This window comes from Hemicordylus capensis, chromosome 5 (genome assembly GCF_027244095.1).
Source record: "Hemicordylus capensis ecotype Gifberg chromosome 5, rHemCap1.1.pri, whole genome shotgun sequence".
Taxonomy (NCBI): Eukaryota; Metazoa; Chordata; class Lepidosauria; order Squamata; family Cordylidae; genus Hemicordylus; species Hemicordylus capensis.
In genome coordinates this window covers 67,168,716-67,185,547 of record NC_069661.1, presented here as the reverse complement: position 1 = coordinate 67,185,547, position 16,832 = coordinate 67,168,716, and the positions used below count along the sequence as shown (strand labels likewise).

The window sequence follows — 16,832 nt, the reverse complement described above, 5'->3', positions numbered from 1 at the left end:
AGATCATCTTGTTCAGTCTCACAATTCCATTTTATAGACTTATTACTAGAACAGGCCCAACAACAGGTAGTCACACATATGCAAAATGTTCTGTACATCATGCTAGTATATTTCTTTTTATTGAAGTTATTGTATATAAAAAACACATCCACAGCTTCTAAAGCATATATATACATACATACATACACATACGCACAAACACACACACATGCACACACTTTATAGCGCCTCATATTTCTGTGTGGTATGCTATGCAGTTTGCTAAGAAATTGTCATTATAATGAATACTTTGCACTATTTAATCTAAACTTAAATAGCAACAAAAAGCAAACATTTATTGCTATAATACATATCAAGGAAGATTTGTTCCTTTTGAAATAAAATGTACACTGTACCTCCAAAAATTAAAATGCTGTTTGATTAAAGGGGTTTTAGCATTTGATTATACGAGGTCATTCACACAATCAAAAACTGTGTTCTATCTGGGTTTGGGAGCTATTTGTGCTCCCAATTTTTGGTTGTGTGGAAGCAAGGTAAGAGGAAAATCTGGATAGAAGTGATTGTGTGGAAGCAAAGTAGGAGGAAAAGCTACCCAGGTTTTCCTCTTACCTTGCTTCTACACAACCGAAAATTGGGAGCATACACAGCTCCAAAACTGAGGTAGAAAACACTTATTGATTGTGTGAATGACCTCAATATATTACATATGTATATATTTATTTATACACAATGAAAGTTCCGGAAGCAGTAAGTGACACATTCTGTATACTAGCACTGGAGACAGTGGGTAGCCATATTAAGTGAAGTGCCATCCCATTAACATCTGTATTATTCAGGAAATGGTAACACTGATCAGAACTGTGCCTAAATGATTCAGCAATGCAGGGATACTGGATATTCCATATTTTAGGGCAATTCCACGAAGGCCAGTAAGTAGGAAGGCCACTTTGCACTTTTCCAGATTCTTCACACTTCCCCAGAAGGAACAGGTACGCAGTCTGGGAGTGCTTCTGGATCCAAATCTCTCCCTGGTGTCTCAAGTTGAGGCGATGGCCAGAGGTGCAGTCTGTCAGCTTTGGCTGATATGCCAGGTGCATCCCTTTCTTGTGATAAATGACCTCAGAACAGTAGTACATATGCTGGTAACCTCCGGACTTGACTACTGCAATGCACTCTATTTGGGGCTGCCTTTATAATTGTCTGGAAACTGCAGTTGGTACAGAATGCCAGGTTGGTCTCCAGGTCATCTCAAGGAGAATATATTATTCATGTACTGAAAGAACTACACTGGCTACCAATAAGTTTCCAAGCAAAATACAAGGTGCTGGTTATAAACTATAAATCTCTAAACAGCTTAGGCCCAGGGTATTTAAGAGAATGTCTTCTTCATGAGCTCCATTGCCCATTGAGATCATCCGGAGAGCAGTTGCAGTTGCCACCAGCTCGTATGGTGGCTATACAGGGACGGACCTTCTCTGTTGCTGCCCCGAGATTCTGGAGTGAGCTTCCTGATGAAATAAGAGCCTCCTAAGTCCTTAAAGACACATCTTTTCACCCAAGCTTTTTAACTAGATCTGTGGTTTAAAATTGTTTTAAGATTTTTATGTCTCTTTAAAGTTGTTTTATGTTGTTGTAAACTACCTAGAGATGGAAGTTTGGGGTGGTGTACAAATATGATGATGCTGATGATGCATCATAACACATACCATAACTGCATTTTACATGAGCCAAAAAATAGGAAAGTGGAGGAAACCGAACACCCAAAAAGGTCAGACCATCCACAAAGCAATAACATTTCCAGATAGAAAAGTGTGAGAATATTGCAGGGAGTTTTATGGTGTGGAGGAACATTTGATTCTTAAAATAGGTGCTGGGGAGAGGGAGAGCTCCCTTGCCTCTTACTATATTTTGTGGCTTGGACGTAGAGTGGGAAGTTCCTGGAGAGGAATCTTTTCTGGATAGGGTAGCCACTTGGCTAGTACACACCATCTTACAAAACTCTTGTAATCTTGACAAGAATTTTACCTTCTTGGATGGTTGCAGAACTGGAAGAAGCTAAGCAAGAAAAAAAACATTCCAGCCAAGCCATTTTTGGCATTAGTGCAGATGGTATGAGCTGTTATAGTACACGTGTGTACTAAAGTATCACATGGGGTATGTGGCTAGATTTATAGTGCACTGTGCAGAATATTACAATGTACATTGTGAATGCATTATACACTACTATGTGAAAATCTGCCACATTTAAAAAGTAGCTACAGATATGGTGTTGAAAGAAATAAGATTAAGCATACTTCAGATTAATGTTATTCAAGTAACATTCAAGTTCCATTAACTGTTATTACTTTAATTGTTTGGTAATAATTGAGGATAAATGGAAGTTAATTAAATAATAATAATAAAACCCCCAAAGGTACACAGCTTTGCTTGCAAGGTGCATTCCTTGAGGTCACACATATTTTTGTCTTTCTCCAAATAAGCCAGAACAGAGCCTGCACCTCTTCTCAATTGAATTACTAGCTATGATCTCATTCCCGGCTACCTCTCAACCTTGGCAGGCCACCAACACTCCAGGGAGGGTAAGGGTGAAATGCTGGATAGTAGAAACCAGATTCCATTTACACCCAGAACATTCCATATGCACAAGATATTTAATGTACAGAGAAAACTTGGTTAATTGACCCCCAAGTCATCTGAATATATAATTTTAGCCAAGGGTACTGTGCTCCAATCAAACATCTCTCGTTTGGTAATGGGGCATATGGGGTGAAGAAGGCTTGGTCCTTCCCCTCCACACTCCTAGGGAGAACTAACCACTAAGGAGTTGAGGTGAGATAAATGTATGGGGTAAGGCATCCAACAGTTCCTTCTTCATGGTGTGTGTGGCTTCCGACCCCTCTATTTTTTCCTGCCTGTTGGTAGAGGAGCCTTTGGAATCCTTAATAGGCAGAGCTCTCACGTGGTGTGAACCAGGCTCTTATTTTTGAATCAGACACAATTAGAATAGCATATGCTAATAATAATCCGCAACAGCATCTTTTGGTTATGAAATCACTAAGGAAACTGCATCTTTATAGCAATCAGTATTCAGCTGGTTCACGTTAGAATGTGTGGTTGTATCACTTGACTACTAAGAGACTAGCTACTTGAACTGCTTGCTCATGTGGCAAGCAGTTCAGTTCTGCTTGTTTGGTTGCTGAGCGCTCCCTCCAGAAACTTTCTAAAAGCAAGTAAGGCCAGAAAGGTATGAAGTACTTGCTCTTTCCTCAACATCCCTGCACTCATAGGAAGGAAGGCGCCATTATTAGACACACCTTTGGCAAAACAGTTCTTTGCTAGAGGAAAAGCAAAGAACTTGGCTGGCAGGCCTTTCTCCTTCCATTGTTACGTTGTTGGACTGACTTTCCCCACTCCTGCTCCTCCACCTCCATATAGCTTGGGCAGATTAGAATTTCACTGAATATATTTCTTATAGAATAAACATTAAAAGTAGTATGTGATGTATGTTCTTAAATTTTAATACTGGCTTTCAGGTGTTAACAAGCTAAAGTGCTTTTCCATTTCATTTTTAAACATTTCAGTTCATATTCAAAATCTGGATGTTTCTTCCTAAAAATGCAAGAAAGCACAATTTAGTCCACAGCTGTTGGTGTCCCCAAGAAGTTTGTTTTTCCATCTCCAGCATCTTTCTTTTGAAACCACAGCTTTGAATTTGTTTCTTGAAGATAAGCATCAAGAAAGTAACAGATCCCAGGAATATCACTTGGAAAGTTGGACGGAAGTTCCCCTCTTGAACGAGGAGTAAATATAAAGCCTGGATAATCCTTTAGCAACCTGCAACAACATTAACATGGTGTCATGAAATATAAAATCAAATGGAAAATATATACCTGGAGATAAAAAATCTGCTGTGTGACTGAGAAAAAAACATGTTGATTGTATGAAAGGGGGAGTGGTTTCTTCTAAACTAATCACTGCAACATAAAAATCATCTCATAAGGAGCTCCAAAGCACGAGGGCACTCTGTGCTCACATGCTTCATTTTATGGGAAGTTCTGCACACCAGTTTCTTGTCTGCAGCACAGGTCTGTTCCTGACACTGAAGGAAATGAAAAAAACCCTAGATATGTGCATCACTCTGTATGCATCGAGAATTTCCAGGATGAATCAGAACCTACTAGAACAATACTGTGAATAAAGGTATAAAAACTGTAGCATTTCTTATTTTGCTTAATTGTGGGTCAAATTTTGTTCAAATTCCTGAAATTATATGAGAGATGCTATATATGTCACTGGGACAAAAACATGGGCTGATTCATGAGACTGGATGCAATATTTTCTGGAATCAATAATTTCTGGGATCCTGGTAACAAGGACACTATTTAAAATGTGTCTTTAAAATGTGTAGGCAATTTAGCATAAAATTCAGTCAAATTCTTGCAATTAGACAAGATCAGTGTTATTTATTCTAGGCACCTCTGATATTCTGAATGTATTTGATATAGATACGGCAACTTTATTTTTTTTAAAAAAAAACACCCCAAAAAAACTATTTAGCTTAAGATAGAACTTCAACATTTTATGGAGCCAGCAAGTACCAAAATTAGGAATTCAGAAATGAAAGCTCACAGTGCAGAATACTCAAGCCCATTACAAGCCAAGCCCAAGCCCATTATGAGAGCCTGGCTCATAATGAGCTTGGCACTAACCCTTCTGCCACTACATCTATCCCATCCCTTTCTGATTTAACCTTATATGGTGGTGGAGGCAGCAACTGCTGCTGCTAGGGTTTAAAATATGTCGTAGTAGGCTGCCACAGCAGCTTGCCAAGAACCAGGATCCTGGGAGAAACAGTTTCATAGGAACATAGGAAGCTGCTATATACTGAGTCAGACCATAGGTCCACCTCACCCAATATTGTCTTCACAGACTGGCAGCAGCTTCTCCAAGGCTGCAGGCAGGAATTTCTCTCAGCCCTATCTTGGAGAAGCCAGGGAGGGAACTTGAAACCTTCTGCTCTTGCCAGAGTGGCTCCATCCCCTGAGGGGAATATCTTATAGTGCTCACAAATCAAGTCTCCCATTCATATGCAACCAGGGCAGATCCTGCTTAGCTAAGGAGACAAGTCATGTTTGCTACCACAAGACCAGTTCTCTCCTCCTCCTCAGTTCTCTCCTCCTCAAAAAGCCTGAAGCCTTATTAAGGAGTGGTTATAGGAGCTGGGAGACTTGTGGTTGGGCAAAGGTATCAGAGGCACCATTTTACTCCCCACATAACTGAAATTCATTAACATCTAAAAATTATACTATTTATTTTCAGGGGGTATTGGAAAACTGTATTTATTTTCTGGGTTTGCTATTTTGTTTGTTTTCTAGCAGGTGCTAAAACTAATGTACAGCTGCAACACTTCTTTTATTCTAGAGGGGGACAATGGATGAAGCCCATTCTGAAGATCTATGTTTCTAAAGCAATCTCTCAAATGTTATATGGAGCAGAAATCTGGAGAGAAAAAGTAAAGGAATTGCTAGAGATTACTCAAAATAAATTTCTGAGAAAAATATTAGGAGTTCCTCCTGGTAGTCCAGTGGCCCACCTTAGGGCAGAGACAGGGCTACCCTCCCATCTCTGCTAGAATGGGTTTATCTTTACTTCACTATTGACATAGATTAAATTAAATGGGAGAGACAAGCCTCACAAAGATGTGTTGGCTTGAACAATTAAAGGAAGGAGGTTAGGCACAGCATTGTGAGGCTCTGCTAAGAAAATACAAGATGATGATGGATGATTTCTTGGCCAAAGGCCAGGGTGCGACTCTGAGGAATGAGTTTTTTGAGCTGGACACCGCAGAGGACAGGTCAGTAATCAACTGCTCACATTTCTCAGTCTGGTTCCCCAGAATAAAGAGGAACTATTTTGAGGTATCCTATGTTCTTACTCTAACCTCAGATATGCTGAGCTTTCTCAGAACTTCAATTTCAGATGATGCCTTCTGCCAAATTGGAAGGGAGATATATGGGTATTCCACTGGCTGAACGGACATGTACTGTATTTATGGTTGTGATCAGATTGAAGATATTGTCCATTATTTGTTGTTCTGTCCTCTGTATATAGAACCACAGAAGAATTTTCTGGAACCTACCCTTCAACAGTTCCCTGATATATCATCTTATGAGGCAATTTTTGTTCACCAAGGCTTTTAATTAGATATTGTTTTAATTGTGTTTTAATATTTTTCATGTTTAAAATGTTAATTGTTGAAATATTTTAATCTTTTTATTGGTTGTTTTTACTGTTGTGCTGTGGTATTAAAATGTGTTAAATAAATAAACAAATGGAGGAATTATTGTGTGGTGATTATCCACAGGTAATGTATTCTGTCACCTTATTTGCTGTAGCAGCTAGGAAGTTATGAGCCTCTTATTTTAAGCAATCAAGAATGTTGATTTTATGGATTTTAAGACTTATTGCCTTTTTCAAGGCACTTGTTTTAGCTGTATTTATTTGACAGTACTGTATTTTGTTTATATGCAATGGCTTATGGCTGAGCATAATAAATATTGATTGAAATCTTGGCTTGTTTAAATTGTTTCAGCAGAACTCACTCAAAATCAAAATGTGTGGGGGAAGCGTACTTGTGTGTCTTTTTACTCAGTGGTTGTCGGTATGGACGGGAGAGTAAACAAGCCTGAGCTGAGGCTCATTTTCACTCCTCTTGCCCTCTTCCAGCTGCCTTGCTGTGCCTCGTGGCAATTGGCCTTGCTTGCTGGCTGCTCATTCACTGGATTGGGAAACTAGGCAAATGACCAGACCATATGCAAGGGGTTAATGCTGCAGCCAGGTGCAGCAAGGAAGAACAAGAAACATAGGATGGGTGAGAGGAGTCATTTACCATCCTGCCAACCCACCTGTACCAGCTGCCACTGCTATTTCTAGGTCAGGAGTTTAGAACTGGGATATAAGTGAGGTGAAGGCATACATGGTGAGGCTCAATGTCATACAGATTGTGATTCAACGGGGTGTCATACAGTACTTTGGGGAAGAAGTTGATGTGGATAATTTGCTGAACGAACCATCACTAGTGTAATATAAGCACTGCACATGGGAAACTACTGTACCTGTAGGTTGTTGGGCTGATATTTATTTTCCTTGGAACACTGCAAGACTCAAATTTGTTGGCAAGTGTTACATTGTTTCCAAATAGACAGTATCGTGGCATCTGGACACCAACAACTCCAGCAAAGACAGACCCAGAGTGCAGGCCTATACGCATCTTTAAAAGAAAAAGGAAAAAAGAGAGAGAGATCTTAAACATCTACATTACCAATCCCCTACAATACAAGCATCCCGACATGCCTGGAAGTAACTGGCAAGACAAATAAACTTCGATCCTTATGCCCACATGGATATGACACTGTGGGGAAACCCACACATATTGATAGGTACAGTAAAAAGCCAATTTTATGGAAACACTGGGTAGAAAAATGAATCAGCTGGTTATCACAGCTGATAAATGAATATGATAGCTACACACCCTTCGCAGTTCTGCAAGAGGAGTTCCATTTACCATCATCAAGTGCCTGGCAGTATATGCAATTGAAACATAGTATATCTGCTCAATTTTGACCAGATGCCATGGTGGCCCCAGCGACTCCAGATATTTTAGTGTATGCCACTAAGATGTCCTCTCTCCCAAAACTAAATAAATACCTATATGCTTTTGTGCATGGAGACATGGACCCTGGCTTGGATATTCTTAGGGACAAATGGAACCTGGAACTTACAGATAAAGTGTCACCGGCGCAACGGCAAGATATTTTAGATAACGTTAATGTAACATGCAGCTCAATGGATCTTAAATTGCACCTTATCCAACAGAAGATTATTATTTTCAGGGCCTATTGGACCCCTCTACATCTCAAGCAATTAAAAATGGCCTCAAATAGTAACTGCTGGAGATGCAATAACCCTCACCCTGACCTAATTTAGTAATCCTTTAAAGAAACTCCTAAGAAATACTATTAAGCAACTTAGTCAGCTACTGCTAGTTTTATTCGTTTCTATTTAATCATTATGGATAATAATAACAAGAAAGCAGTGCAACTTGGAGAAGAGTGGTCAGTAGGAGTAGAAGGCAAGACTTATTTCGATGCTTAATCTCCATAACCATTTGTCAAAACGAAGCATGTTAATGCAGGGAAGACCATGACCCTGAGTTGTACACCACTGTTGATACATATGGTCCTCCAAGTTACCAGCAGGAATCGGTAGTTCTAAACTAGATATGTGCTGGATCCTTGAATAAACCCTGTTAGGGATGTGCGAAACACCTTGAGGTCAAGCTGGTTTGCCATCAAACCAGGCCAGCCCGAGTCTGGGCTTTGAAAAGTTAAATGAATGAATGAATGAATGAATGAATGAATGAATGAATAAATAAATAAATAAATAAATAAATTGCCACCAGGCATGGGGTAATTTTGCTGCCTCCAGGGGGTGCTGCCGTGGCTGCGAGGGAGGTTTCTGAAGCTTTGCCCTCCCCCCGCCAGCGTCCTCCGGTCTTTTGGGGACTGTTTCGGCCCATTTTGGGGCCTTTCCAGTCCTCTCCTGGCTTGCTACAGCTATTTTGAAGGCCACCATGCATGCACATGGTGATTTACGTGCCCAGGTCTGGACACTTTTATAACATTTTGAATCCCAGATCAGCTCAAACTCAAGCTGAACCAGGGCGGGGGGTTAGGGGTACACAAAACTGTACATGTCCAATTTGAGTCCGATCCAGACTTGCACTGAACTGGGTAAGTCGGTTTTGTGCACACCCTTAAACCCTGTTGGGACAAACAGAGCATGTCCATGGGCAATTTGTGTGCCCATATCTGGGCACTTTTATAACTTTACAAATCCTGGACCAGCTTGAACTTGAGCCAAACGGGCTGGGGGGGAGTTGGGGATGTACAAAACTGAGCATGCTCAGTCCGGACTCGAACCGAACCAGCCAAGTCAATTTTGTCCCCCTAAACCCTTTCGGAACAAACAGAGCTTGTGCATCAGCCATGCATTATAGAATGTTTTCAGAAGCTCAATCCAGAAACCTCTTGTACAAGTATGCTACAGAAAGAGGTTGAAGCTATTTACATGTGCAGGCAAAACTGGGCTAAGGAATCCCAGCCCAGATTTGACTGTGCATGTGTACCACCAGGATCGGACCTGATCCCGGCAGTGTCTCAGGGGGCAAACCTACATAGGCAGCCACCCTCCAAAACCAAGTTAGGAGAGCGAGTGGTCTCCTAGCCACGTTTACATGAACTTCTGCCAGCTGTGGCTGCTTGCAGCCATGGTGTGGCAGGGAAGGAGAGATCCCCATGATGCACTGTGCACTCTCGTGGTACATTATTAGAGCTCAGGGGGTGGGGCAACATGGGGCGATGCATCCCAGCACCACAGCCCTCCAAGCTACCAGCAGGAACCGGTAGTCATCTAGGTGGGCAATCCACCTGCCAAAGAGGACACCAACACTTGTCTGCAGGGAGGTAAGCTCTTTAGGGCTTCCTCTTGCCCTTTCTCACTTCTCCTTAGAAAGGTCTAATTCATTTCCTTTTGGTAAGGAAGATGTCTCTCATAGTGAGAGAATTTGTTATTGAGGTTTTATTACTGCTGAATCAGTTTCCCATGTACTATGTAATAGTTTCCCATGTACCATGTAATAATTTTATTTCCCCTATAATTGTAAATAAATCTGTTGAATTTTTACCTTTTTTGCTTTTATGAGCCCAAGACCTGACTATTGCAATGTGATCTATGTGGGGTTGCCTTTATACGTAGTCTGGAAACTGCAGTTGGTTCAGAATGCGGCACCCAGGTTGGTCTCTGGGTCATCTTGGAGAGACCATATCACTCCTATCTTAAAAGATCTACACTGGTTGCCAATAGGTTTCCGGGATCAGCCCTGCTGGAGCCTCTTCAACCAGCCTTCTGTTTCCAACAGGGGCTGGTTGGCCAGCCAGGAGCTTCCCGGGAGATCCCTAGCCCAGCCAGAGGGAGCCTCCCCACCCAGAAGCAGTATACCTCGGAGGGCCCCAGCCACCTCTCTCCACCCAGCCTCTGCCACAGCTTCCTGCATCCATGGCACTCCTTCTCCCCTACCTGCGCCTCCCTCCTGGCAGTGGATGTTTCCTGCCCTGAGCTCTGGTGCTGTGCTTCCGCCCCTCACCGCTGCTGCCACCACCGCTGGCTGGCCAGCCGGCCACTCGCTCAACAGCCTGGCTACATCTACCTCCCGCTCTTTCTGCCCGGGCATAGTGCCCAGCTTCCAGTCCAGTGCAACTGGCCAGCCTCTGCCTGCCACTCCTGCCCCACCGATGGGAAGGTGCCACCAGCCCAGGGAGCCTCCTGCCTGGCTGCTACTGCTAGCACTGGCTTTGGGCTCAGTGCTGCCGCTGGCCTTGTTCAGCCTCCTGTTCACCGCCTGGCCCCACTTGGGCACCCGTACTGCCCTCCCGCTCCCCTCGCCTGTGAACTCTCGTGAGAGCTGCCACACATGGGATTAGCTACAGGTACGCCTTAGAGAAATATAGGCTAATTAACTGAAAAATTAGCAAAATTTATTTCTGCAGCTATTTGTACTGGGCATAAAGTATCTGAATTCTGCATTCCCTGAGCCATGTCTTTTTGTCTTCCGTACTTATTTTGCTGGTTAGTAAACCATAATAAAGGTAAAGTGTGCTGTCAAGTCAGTGTTGACTCCTGGTGACCACAGAGCCCTGTGGTTGTCTAATGGCACAGCGGAGAAATGACTTGATTAGCAAGCCATAGGCTGCCAGTTCGAATCCCTGCTAGTATCTATATTGGGCAGCAGCGATATGGGAAGATTCTGAAAGACATCATCTCATACTGCGTGGGAGATGGCAATGGCAAACCCCTCCAGTGTTCTACCAAAGACAAACACAGGGCTCTGTGATGGCCAGGAGTTGACACCGAATCGAAGGCACACTTTACTTTAGACCATAATAAATTCTGGCTGACTCATTTGCTGAGTGACTCTTTTGGATGAGCAAAATGGTACAAGATTTGGTTTCCAGTTGAGAATACTTCTGGTTTTTGAGAATAGATGGAGACAGCATTTACATGATGCAACCTAAAGCAGTTACAACTTGCTTATTCACATACAGATGCTTAAGATATGGTGACAGCAGCAATATGGAGAAGGTATGCTTAGGGTGAGGGCTAACCCTAACCCTATTCCCATCAGTATGAGCTTATTTAAAGTGTACTGGTTCATTAACAGCACCATTTTCTATATATGCATGATGAAGTCATTGAAGGTCGGATATCTTGAAGGTCAGATGAAAATATCCAACACATCTTAACTTTATTGTACATTAAGGGTGAACAACAGTCAACCCTCTTCTGCAAAATCAGATTTATGCATTGAATAGTTTTAAATGGAAAAGCATATCTGCATGAAACCACAAACAACCATCACCTGCACAATGGCATCACCAGCTGACTGACGTACATAGGTTAATTTAGAATTCTGTTTTAGGATAAGCACCTGCAATAAGCATTTGTTTCATGAATTTTAAAGCAATAATAAATGAAGGTACATGTATTCTAATACTTCTATCAAAAGCTCAAGACTAGTAAGAAAGGGTCACTTTTTATCATTTTTATCAAATTTTTATCTTTGACATTTTGGACAAAATTATCCTTGAAATTATTTTAACAGAATTTCAGCCTTGCTTTTCAGGCTGCCTGTTTCCATATAGAAAAATCAGCTAATTTATATTGCAATCTTTAAAAGAAAACACCTGACCCACACATTTCCAATCCCATGAGGTTTCTGCATAGACAAGGGCACAATGCACCATAAAATTCATGTTCTAAGCTGCAACCAAAAAACCAGTCAGAAGGAATCCCATATGTTTTATTTGCTTATAGACCAATATAAAATATTTGATGTATAGTTGTATAGTGGCAATAGCTGTTTTGGACTCAGGATTCAGACATGGAAAACTATTATTTTAAAAATAAAGAATTACATTCCAAAAACTAAAGCAAGATAAGACATGATAAAATACTGAATTTGGAATTACATGTTATCTCATGTAAAACAGACCCACAAAAAGAGTCTGAAGGTTCTGCTATATATGGTTTTTAATCATATATCTGGGTAATCATAAATTCCATGGAAACTAGGGCTAATGCATATTTTACAGCACTCGGGCCCACTGATTTCCATAAGGCTTAATAATGGTCTGTTGGAAAGCAATCTTAGCACATCAACAGTACCTTCCTGATTTTCATTAGTGTCCACCTGCTGATCCACATTCATATGCTGGCTTAAAATAAACCTTGCAGGCATGATTGCCTCTGCCAAGGCACTTATATTTTTATAGAATATTGCACTCAAAGAACTGCAGGTTTCTTTGTTTTTACCCTACCCTGTTTTTAGGCTTCATTGTCCCCTTAAAGTTAACATGCCATATTACTATATCAACAGAAACCAAACTGGCTGAATTCCCCTCTCAGAGTCCAGATTCTAGACATAGTAAAGGTTTGTCTAGCCACCCTATTGCTTGACCAGGGTACTCAGCGCTTTTTTACTCTCTCATAGGAACAGAGGAAGCTGCCTTATACTGAGTGAGACCATTGGGCCAATCCAGCTCAGTATTGTCTACACAATACACAATACACAGTTTCTCCAGGCTTCTCCAAGGTTGCAGGAAGGAGTCTCTCTCAGCCCTATCTTGGAGATGCTGGGGTGGGGGGCGGGGACTTGGAACTTAAGAACATAAGAACAGCCCTGCTACATCAGGCCCAAGGCCCATATAGTCCAGCATCCTGTTTCACACAGTGGGCCACCAGATGTTACTGGAAGCCTACAGGCAGGAGTTGAGGGCATTCCCTCCCTCCTGCTATTGCAATGGGTACTCAGAGGCAATTTGCCTTTGAGGCTAGAGGTGGCCTATAGCCCTCCGACTAGTAGCCATTGATAGACCTCTCCTCCATGAAGTTATCCAAACCCCTCTTAAAGCCATCAAGGTTGTTGGCTGTCACCACATTGTGTGGCAGAGAATTCCACAAGTTGATTATGCGTTGTGTGAAAAAGTACTTCTGTTTGTTGGTCCTAAATTTTCTGGCAATCAATTTCAAGAGATGACCCCTGGTTCTAGTGTTATGTGAGGGGGAGAAGATTTTCTCTCTGTCCACTTTCTCCACACCATGCATGATTTTCTAGACCTCTATCATGTCTCCCAGCAGTCATCTTTTTTCTAAACTAAATAGCCCCAGGTGTTGTAGCCTTGCCTCATAAGGAAGGTGCTCTAGGCCCCTGATCATCTTGATTGCCCTCTTCTGCAACTTTTCCAGTTCTACCATGTCCTTTTTGAGATGTGGTGACCAGAATTGTACACAGTACTCCAGGTGTAGCCGCACTATAGACTTGTATAACGGCATTATAATATTAGTTTTATTTTCAATCCCCTTCCTAATGATCCCTAGCATGGAATTGGCCTTTTTCATAGCTGCCTTGGAACCTTCTTGGAACTTTCAAGCATGAAGGTGCTCTTCTCAAAGCGGCCCCATCTCATAAGTGGAATATATCTGACAGTGCTCACACATGTAGTCTCCCATTCAAAGACTCTGCTGAGCAAATGGGACAATTCATGCTTGCTACCACAAGACCAGCTCTCCTCCCTGCACAGAATACAGGCCCTCTTGACCTTAAGCACTGTGATCCATATGCTAAGTAAATTGATCAGTGGGAGAAAGCAGAGCAGATATAATATCTCACTAAACAACAAAAATAAATAAGTAATGTTATTTAAAACATGAGTAATTAAGTGTTTCTGAGATATTTGCCTGACCTTGATTGGCTCTCCATGAGGAGACATCACTTCATCTGACAGTTCCATCATCTTCAATGCCATCAGTGCTATCTGAACAGCATGGGTCTCACTTTCTTTGTGCAGGCCTCCAGCCACGCAATATGCATCTCCAATTGTTTCTACCTAAACATGAAAATTCATACTTTACAATACAAACAAACATAGTCTAAAGGGCTTTCACACTTACCTACTCCACTACTGGACCCTTACTCAAGATAAACGTGACCTGGAGTTCTGCCATACTAGTTATATAAAGTGACTTGCCAACTGCTGAAGAGACTATTTTGAGTTACAAAGTCTGATTTACGGGGGTTGACCATCATGACAAAAATGCTATGATGTCAACATGTTTATCCGTCATTCACCATCTGTGAGGTTCTAGCAGCAATCGCCAAGCCACTTTACTCATGAATTGCACTATTTATATCAATAGATCTGCTCACTATTAATTATCAGTGTTCACACACACAGCCTAACCAAGGCTAGGGCAGCCCAGCCTGGGTTAGGCTGCACATGTGAAACGCAGGTATCCGCGCAGATCTCAGCACTGCCTGCCCACCCCAGATTTTTACCATGGCCTTTTACTGAGGTTAAGGGTACAAGCACACCCTTAACTGTAGCACCAGATCGTGTGACCTCTTGGGCTGCCCAAGTAGACACAGAGGTGGGCACTTAGAGTACCCGTTGCATGGTGCTTGTCGCCTGTTGCTTGTCATGTAATGCTTGTAGGATATGTGGAGGCTGGGATGTATCATCCTGGCCTCCAGAGATCTGCACTAACCCCTGCAACCCCTGAGGTTCATGTGAGATCACAATCCACGCTTCCCACCAATGCTGCAGGATCATCTTGGGGAAAGGCAAGTTTAGCGTAGCTTTTCCCATGCCTGACTGTCTGCCTGCCCCACTTCCCATTCATGTGAATACCTTTAATGTGTTGAGGACAGCAGTCTTAGTGTAATTCACTACATTTCTTATACCAGAATGACACCACCATCTTCAATGTGAGATTACAGCTCCCGCATGGCTGAGTGTGCAGCTCACTTTGCAAAGTATTTTTCATTCTCCAATATATCACACTTTGATCCTATTATAGCTTAAGGTTGGTGTCAAAATAGTTTCCCAGATCCCATTCATTTCTTTACAGGCCTGCTTTCCCCCTCTGGAAGGAAAATTGGTGCAATAAATTCTCTACCTTGTAGACATCCAGCTCTCCACACTGGTAATCAAAGCGAGTGTAGAGCTCATTAAGCATGGTGATAACCTGCATAGGTGAGCACTGGGAACATATTGCAGTGAATCCGACAATGTCAGAGAAAAGCATTGTGACATTACTAAATTTCTTGGCTTGTACAACTTGTCCCTGCCACAGTTGCTGTGCGACCTCTTCGGGGAAAATAGAGCACAAAAGATCTACTGTCTTCTTTTTTTCCTCTTCAAGGGCCTGGTGTGCCTGCTCAAGAGTAGCTTTCAGCTTCCCTAGCCTTTTCTTCAGTCCATCTTGAGCTCTGGCTTGTTCTCCTATTAAAACAACATCCCTTAGTGCATTATGAATGGGAATATCTGAAAGATATAAGCCACGTCCTGTAAAGTCTTCTAGTCTATCCACACATGGGGATCCCAAGAACAAGATGGCACTAGACTCAAAAATGTAGATCATCTGTCCTTTAAGGTCCATAACCTGAAACAATGAGAGAAAGTTGAGGCAATGTGAGACTTCTGGGCAACGGAAGTGCACTAAGGCTGCTATCGCAGTTTGTTCAGCCTTTAGGGCTATTGTGAAGTTGCTGGATGGCTGGAGCCCCTCTGGATATTATATGCACTATCCCCCTGCACCTGAACAACTTTAGACAAGGAGCGGCTGGCAACCAATTTGAGGAAGATGGTTGTTCCTCCCATTGGGAAATAGAAAATGGGCAGGGCACCTATCAGGTAAGAATGTGCCTCAGCTAGCATGTTTCCTGGTAAACAGGAGCCAGGAAAATCAGAGCAGGGGCTGGATGTGATCTGCAAGTGACCATAGGAACATAGGAAACTGCCATATATGGAGTCAGACTATTGGTCTATCTAGCTCAGTATTGTCTTCACAGACTGGCAGTGGCTTCTCCAAGGTTGCAGGCAGGAATCTCTCTCAGCCCTATCTTGGAGAAGCCAGGGAAGGAACTTGAAACCTTCTGCTCTTCCCAGAGCGGCTCCATCCCCCGAGGGGAATATCTCCCAGTGCTCAGACTTCTAGTCTCCCTTTCATATGCAACCAGGGCAGATCCTGCTTAGCTAAGGGTACAAGTCATGCTTGCTACCACAAGACCAGCTCTCCTCGACCCCAGCTGGCCATGCCTGCACTAAAGAAAAATGGTGGGAGGAAGTTATTATCTTGGCAAGTATTAACTTCTTGGTCATTGTATGTGTGATTGTACTGTGTGATTGTAACGGTGAAGCTGACATAGACAGGTTGAATGTTCATGAACATTCTGTCTTATCAAGGGATAAAGCTTTTTGTGGACTGCTTTGCTGAGAAAAGATAAAGTTGTCAGTATGGCTGGCATTAAAACCTCACATAACACCTAGGCACAGAAGTATCTCTGTGGAATAGATGGGGAACTGAGGAAAAGATCTAGGAGTTAGGAAGCTAGTGTAAGATGTCAAAGTGGCTCAAGAAAAGGGTCAAAGTAGATAATGGGCTGAGGGTCAAACTATCATGACATGGAAGAGTTGTGACTGGAATGCCTACCATTGTTTATTTAAGTGCAGCAGTGGGAGTTATTATTTTCCCCCACAGCATCAGTGTGTTTGTGTTTATCTCTTACTCCCTGCACTGTTTTCATATGCAAAACTGCCCCTCCCAGTTGCTACATACCCTAGGTGGCTATATAGCATACCTGTAACCAATTTGTGAAGGTAGATTTTGAGCTAGAAAATGGCATGGGGGATATGTTTTTTGCTGGGATCACAGCA

General features: G+C 42.4%; 1 protein-coding gene across 3 annotated transcripts in view; it reads right to left on the bottom strand.

Annotated features, from left to right (window-relative positions):
* Positions 1 to 103: 103 nt before the first annotated feature.
* The window catches only part of GUCY1A1 (guanylate cyclase 1 soluble subunit alpha 1), a 53,964-nt gene continuing 37,235 nt past the window's right edge, over positions 104 to 16,832 (bottom strand). For all 3 annotated transcript variants that reach the window (XM_053256763.1, XM_053256764.1, XM_053256765.1), the window contains 4 exons: positions 15,073 to 15,558; positions 13,860 to 14,003; positions 7,116 to 7,270; positions 104 to 3,834 (listed from right to left, as the gene is read on the bottom strand). In XM_053256763.1, the coding sequence (XP_053112738.1) occupies positions 3,633 to 3,834; positions 7,116 to 7,270; positions 13,860 to 14,003; positions 15,073 to 15,558 (987 nt within the window). In that variant the 3' untranslated portion in view covers positions 104 to 3,632. The remainder of the gene's footprint in view (positions 3,835 to 7,115; positions 7,271 to 13,859; positions 14,004 to 15,072; positions 15,559 to 16,832) is intronic.